Consider the following 7,550-nt stretch of genomic DNA (forward strand, 5'->3'; position numbering starts at 1 on the left):
ATAGAGGGTTGAACTACACTGGTGGAAAAATTATTACATCAACCAATATTTTTCACACTTTTCTTGATTCATAAGTGTCATACTCTGTTCACTGAGTATGAAAATCTAGATTTAAAGATAAAGCTATTAATGTAATTGACAAAGTAGTCAAAGAATATGTTTCTTGTTTTAATATTCTTTTGTGTCCCCTTTGACCCTGATAACTGCTTGACATCATTATGGCACGAGAGACTGAATGTAGGCAAGGGTTAGTTCATGATGGCACACGATGAATTAAAGCTTCCTGCAGTTCCAAGGTGATTCCTGGTTTCTTACCTTTCAGTTTGTTGCCCATTATCTTCCAGCAGTTTCAATAAGGTTGAGATATGTGTTGTTGCCTGGCCAGTGTAATGTCCGGATCCTCTCCTTTCGAAGATAGTCCTTCACCTGAAGCAATGAAATAAAACCTAAAATGTCTTTTCAATACATATAGAGTGAAAATTCTTCTTTATGTCATGTCAACTTCATAGAGTGTGTGAATGTTACCAACCTTTTCAGCCCTGTAGCATAGAGCAGATTTATCCTGGAATGTACACTGGTCAGCTCCACCGGAGTGATCCTGAATTGTTGGCTTTAACCTAGGACTCAAAGATCTAGGTGTACTTGTTGGCATTGACCAATGCCTTTCACAAAATTCATACGTCTCACACCCTAGCCAGAGATGTATCCCCATATCACCTGACTCTACAGATGCTTCACACTTGCAATCGAACACAGTGGATGAAACTCCTCTCCACGTTGCTTCAATTCTCTTTGGCCCAGTTAAGTCTCATTTCCTTTTGTTTGTGAAGAGGGGTTTCTTTCCTGGACATCTTGCTGGGAAACTGGCTGAACACAGAGGAGACCAGATGGTGCACACGGTAATAGTAACCCTTGAAGTTTCCTGTCATGATCTTTTGAGATCTGTGGATGACAGTTGATCGATGATTCCGCGGGTGCACGCATTTCAGAACATGATCATCTGCTGTTGTAGAAGTTTTCTTCTACTTATTCTCTTCCACACAACCAGTTTCTCTATATCTCTGTAATCAGATAGTAATCTATAAGTTAAATAATGTGAACTAGGCATGTTCATTCTGTAGTTAGATAGTAATCTATAAGTTAAATAATGTGAACTAGGCATGTTCATTCTGTAATTAGGTAAGTAATCTTGAAGTTTAATAATGTCAACTAGGCATGTTCGTTCTGTAATTAGATAGTAATCTATAAGTTAAATAATGTGAACTAGGCATGTTCATTTTGTAATTAGATAAGTAATCTTGAAGTTAAATAATGTCAACTAGGCATGTTCATTCTGTAATTAGATAGTAATCTATACGTTAAATAATGTCAACTAGGCATGTTCATTCTGTAATTAGATAGTAATCTATAAGTTAAATAATGTCAACTAGGCATGTTCATTCTGTAATTAGATAAGTAATCTTGAAGTTAAATAATGTCAACTAGGCATGTTCATTCTGTAATTAGATAAGTAATCTAAGTTAAATATGGTCAACTAGACATGTTCATTCTGTAATTATATAGTAATCTATAAGTTAAATAATGTCAACTAGGCATGTTCATTCTATAATTAGGTAAATAATCTTGAAGTTGAATAACGTCAACTAGGCATGTTCATTTTGTAGTTAGATAAGTAATCTATAAGTTAAATAATGTCAACTAGGCATGTTCATTCTGTAATTAGATAGTAATCTACAAGTTAAATAATGTGAACTAGGCATGTTCATTCTGTAATTAGGTAAATAATCTTGAAGTTGAATAATGTCAACTAGGCATGTTCGTTCTGTAATTAGATAGTAATCTATAAGATAAATATGGTCAACTAGGCATGTTCGTTCTGTAATTAGATAGTAATCTATAAGTTAAATAATGTGAACTAGGCATGTTCATTCTATAGTTAGATAAGCAATCTCAAAGTTGAATAATATCAACTAGGCATGTTCATTCTGTAGTTATATAACTAATCTCAAAGTTGAATAATGTCAACTAGGCATGTTCATTCTGTAGTTATATAAGTAATCTCAAAGTTGAATAATGTCAACTAGGCATGTTTGTTCTGTAATTAGATATGTAATCTTGAAGTTAATGTTGTTGTTTCCAATAGGCTGACTGGTTGTTTAGTCTTGGAGAAGCAGCCCTAGACCTCTTTGTTGCAGAGTTCAGTAACGCACCATCTACAATATTTGTCTTGGGTGAGGTCATTAAGAAATTCTGTCAGATGTCATACAACTGTTTAAAGTTTACAAAAATTTTCTGTTAAGAGCTGTTTTCTTTATTTCTTTTTATGGCTTTGTGAACATTTTGGAAAAAAGATATGTAGATATAAATCATGTTTGAATGGGTAGAGAACAAATTATGTTTATCTAAGTATTTTTTAAGTATGATAATTAAAAGTGACTGCGTAACTTGTTTTTGCTAACATTTCCAGCTCCATATTTGTTCTTGGTAGCATTTGTGTAGCATATTTTTGTTAATGTTCCCAGCTTTAAATTTCTACTAAGGGACTAAATAATGCCTGCCCATGATAACCTAAATTTGATATGGGCAAGTCCTTTGTGCAGCTTAACTTGCCTGTTGGGCAATCCTAATTTTTATGCAACAGTAAACATGTCACATGGAAATGTGGGCCAAAAAAAGCTTACATACAAGGCAGAACTGACAGTCTGAGAGGAATCCATAGTCACTGCCTCAACAGCTATATTCTGTTTTAATACTTAGTAGTAAGGTAGGCCTAGAACTGTCGTGGACGAAAAAAATATATATCAGATGAGCTGTGGGCGGAGCTTATCTAAAGATGTTCTTTGAACAACTTCTGGTTAAATGCTAAATGTTTAGTGTGTATAATTCTCTGCTTACCTTGCAGTAACATTATCAAAGGAAGTCAAAATTTATTTTTTATTTTCTAAAAAGGTGGGTTCCTTGTCATCAAATCTGAAGTCAAGATAGATTCAAATATCTAAATGACACTTTCAAAATAGTTAGGATGGTAGTAAGTAAACAGTGATTTATTTCACTTGAATACTTGTTGGTTAGAAATGTTAAAGTTTCATTTGAGGGTCAAAATACATGAACTATACAGCACTGGTAGGTGTAGCCTACATACCATTCAACCAGCATCTTTGAGCTATCCAACTGGCCTATGGATGTAGAAGCATTTAGGGTTTATGGTCAGGAATGGCTTACCACACATTTCATACAGGTCCTGGAAATTAGAAATTGTCATGGATTGTCACCATGGGTAAGAAGAGCAGAAATATTACACAAAACGCTGGAGAGCCACCCAAAAGAACAGGGCACCACCATGGAGAGCCACCCAAAAGAACAAGACACCACCATGGAGAGCCACCCAAAAGAAACAAGACACCACCATGGAGAGCCACCCAAAACAACAGGACGCCACCATGGAGAGCCACCCAAAAGAACAGGACGCCACCATGGAGAGCCACCCAAAAGAACAGGACGCCACCGTGGAGAGCCACTCAAAAGAACAGGACACCACTATGGAGGGCCACCCAAAAGAACAAGACACCACCATGGATAGCCACCCAAAAGAACAAGACACCACCATGGAGAGCCACCCAAAAGAACAGGACACTACCATAGGCTACATAGATTTATGGGAAAGGGTTCTCAGCAATGTTTGGGACAGATGGCCAAATATACTACTTGTTTTCAATTTGATTCTAGTGTTTTCAGTCAGTAGTGTAAACAGGAATTCAGTCTGATGAAAAAATAAGATCAAACTGGATGGATGTCCAAGTCAAAACCAAGTACAGTCTGCAGTCTTATGCATATTCAATTGTCAAATTACATACTATGAACTAGGACCCTCACTCTGCCATAGTAATATGGTTGTCAGCTGGGAAGCAAGTGCAAGGCCATATTGGCCTCAAAAAAAATTCAAGAGATCTCTGACTTCATCTGATTCTGTAGATGGTCTGTCTGGAGGTAACCCCGGCTGATCCTGCCCTGCCTTGCCTGGCTTGGCATATGAAGCTGCTTGGACTTCAGATTCAGAGGACAGTGAATAAATAGTATGAACTCTTGACACCAGGCTATGTTAAAGGTAGAACAGTGATTATCATTTGTTGAAAATTTGTTGCATCTGTCTTTCTTGAAGATTTTTACATGCTTTGATTTCTTCTGATCAAGTGTTCAATGTTGTTTAATAAATAAATCATCACTTAAGAACAGTAAAAAATATTGATTCCTTTACTGAAATCCTTGTAAGTCCCTTAAAATATGGTGCAAAGTAAGATATTTCCTCTTGAATATTTAGGTCAAGCTTAACCAGCTGTGGGCAAGTCAACATGATGGTTCACTTTCCCCTCGAGTTAGTGATAATTCTGAATTATTTTGACTCCTGGTGTAGCACAACTGTGTAACTTGCTTTTGCTAGCACTTCGAGCTTCACGAATTGGTACTTGACTAACCCTTTCCATTCTGGTGGCAGTATATTTTTTTTTTTGTAACCTTATTTGATTTTTTGGTAAATTTTTAGTGAATTAAAAAACTACTCCATGATATAGCTATTGTTGTAGTGTTGTGTTTTTCATTGGTATATCTATTGTTGTAGTGTTGTGTTTTTCATTGGTATAGCTATTGTTGTAGTGTTGTGTTTTTCATTGGTATAGATATTGTTGTAGTGTTGTGTTTTTCATTGATATAGCTATTGTTGTAGTGTTGTGTTTTTCATTGGTATATCTATTGTTGTAGTGTTGTGTTTTTCATTGGTGAGTACTTGTGGATTATTTGATAAAAATAGAGCTAAATATACACCACTCAACCATAGCAACTTAGCTTATCTCTTACTTAATGTTGGCTACTGTCCATTGTACACAGTTGTAGGCCCTAGTCCACACATAAAGTTTTTACTTTCAAATTTAACAGAGAACTACTCTCTAATAGTATTATGACACTAGCTGGAGTAATCGTCCCTTGGATGGGTGAAATAAAAACTTATTTGTAACAAAGGATAGGAAACTGTGCTTCTATTTTTTTTTTAACATAATAAATATTAAAAGTGCCAATAATGAAACAAAAGACATACTGTTTTCAAGAATTCTAACAGTAGTGGTTACATAGTTCATTCTAATATTGTGAGGCATACAATATTGGTAGTTTTTCCAAAATTTGATAGGAGGTCCAGCCCCACCCCCTTCTAATGTCATCCTCTATCACTGTATCAAGTTTGGTGCTGTTTGATGAAGAAGTGTGGAAATGTATGAGAAACAGATACAAGCACACATATTGTTGTTTATATAGATGTACAGGTAAATTTACTTCTGTATTATTTCACAGTTGAACAATCAAGTAACTGAATATCGAAATACTTCGCTGAATAACTGGCACTCTCTCAATTGAAAAACTGACTCAATGTCTCATTGATTCTCATATTTATATATTAGCCTTGTTTCTAGACACTTTGCAAAGTCTCCCAGTCACTAACATATGTGAATATTCCAGGACTTGTTTTATGATCCTAATGTCATTCATCTTCTAGCTAACATTTAAATTAAACCATTGAAAATATAGCTTACAACACTATACCTTGTCAACATGCACAGGGACTGAAAGCTGGGTTTGACAAATTCTTATTAGCAGTGATATGGTCACTAGCCTAATGAGGTCATGCCTACTTTGTAACATAAGCTGCAGTATTTATTTCACTGTATCTTGCTCGTCTCTTAACTGTGTAAAGCTGATAATGGCTGGAGACGGCTTGAATGGGTAATGAATAAAAACTTTAATATAAGTTTAACATAACAGCAAATGTACAACCTTGTCGAAACCTTCATTACCCATTCAAGCCGTCTCCAGCCATTATTAGTCTCAAAGTGGGTAACTCGTCATCGAATGTGTAAAGTTGCTTCAAACAGACCCCCACTAATCTTTAAACTCAAGTTTAGTTTCAACAAAATAGCTTATAGTTTAATAACTAAACATTTTGAAACTCACAGGAAAATAGATTGTGAGAATGAAAATAACCCCATTGTCTAGACCAGGGGTTCTCAAAATTTGCCAACCAGGAGACCCCCTTCAACTTATTTATTGTATTTGCGGACCACCTGCTGTTAACAATAGTTTTTATCAAGTGTAACTGGTGTATCGTACGTGTATTTTACTACTTTACAGTTTGATTCCAGTTTTAAGAAAAGAACAATGAAAAGAGATTTAAATATGGAAAATGTAAAAAAAAATCTTATGACTAACTTTAATGTGAAGGATGATACTGCTTTGCTGAAACAATCTTGCAAAATTCTGGGTCAGTGTCTGACAATTTCAAACGAAGATCTGCCTCCACATTTATCTTATTTCAATACTTTGATTTTATGTAAGCAAGTTGAGAGAAACCTTGCATTTTATTTTATTTGTTACTTTTCAGTAAATGGTAATTTCATAAATATTTGATCAATTACATGCGGATCCCCTCATGTACTATCGCGGACCCCCAACGTCTAGACGATATATTTATGATTTTGAGTTGTGTTTTGCAAACTTTAAAATACTCTGTTTTCAAACTGCTATAAGTAAGAAACAAACATGTACAAAGGCCACATATTTGTAGAAATGGTTCTTATGTTAATAAAATTTAAACCAAACTGAATCTGAACAGTTATAGTTTTATTTTGAAAGAGACAGCACAGTTTGGTAGAAGTATATGTTTTTCTCTTATTTTTCTTCACTTCTATTCAGGAGAAAGAAACATCTTTGCTTTTAAAGAAAGTGGAATTTTACGGTATATGAAAAAGGTTGATTACAATCCAAGTTCCTTTCTTCCCTATGAGAGCTGTAAGTGTTGTTTTTATTTCACCACGTAAGAATAGTAGTCCTGCAAATTGTTACATGATGTTAAGCTCTTCTGATTTATTGTATCTGCTTTTTCCTAAATACATTTTTGTAGTCGATTTGAGAAACTATAGAGTACAAGGCTTGAAATTTCTTTTAATTTTATAATTCAATAAGTAATTTTCAAGTTAAGGAAGTTGGCTAGACTTGTTCATTTTGTAGTTGAATAACTAAATTACACATTAAAAACTCATCTACATTGTGTAAAAAATCTTGTAGATAAAGAAGGTCAACTAGACATGTTCTTTATGTAATTAGATAAGTAACCTAGATCTACAGTATTTTCAACTAGACATGTTCTTTATGTTATTAGATAAGTAACCTAGATCTACAGTATTTTCAACTAGACATGTTCTTTATGTTATTTGATAAGTAACCTAGATCTACAGTATTTTCAACTAAACATGTTCATTATGTAATTAGATAAGTAACCTAGATCTACAGTATTTTCAACTAGACATGTTCATTATGTAATTAGATAAGTAACCTAGATCTACAGTATTTTCAACTAGACATGTTCAATATGTAATTAGATAAGTAACCTAGATCTACAGTATTTTCAACTAGACATATTCATTATGTAATTAGATAAGTAACCTAGATCTACAGTATTTTCAACTAGACATGTTCATTATGTAATTAGATAAGTAACCTAGATGTGC

General features: G+C 34.3%; 1 protein-coding gene across 1 annotated transcript in view; it reads left to right on the top strand.

Moving 5' to 3' along the window:
* Positions 1-7,550, top strand: part of LOC106472232 (protein PTHB1-like) — a 31,053-nt gene that overhangs the window by 14,063 nt on the left and 9,440 nt on the right. The window contains exons 6-7 of the mRNA XM_022400832.1: positions 2,144-2,231; positions 6,736-6,831. Of these exons, the coding sequence (XP_022256540.1) occupies positions 2,144-2,231; positions 6,736-6,831 (184 nt within the window). The remainder of the gene's footprint in view (positions 1-2,143; positions 2,232-6,735; positions 6,832-7,550) is intronic.

This window comes from Limulus polyphemus, unplaced genomic scaffold (genome assembly GCF_000517525.1).
Source record: "Limulus polyphemus unplaced genomic scaffold, Limulus_polyphemus-2.1.2 Scaffold5178, whole genome shotgun sequence".
In the NCBI taxonomy this organism is placed as follows: Eukaryota; Metazoa; Arthropoda; class Merostomata; order Xiphosura; family Limulidae; genus Limulus; species Limulus polyphemus.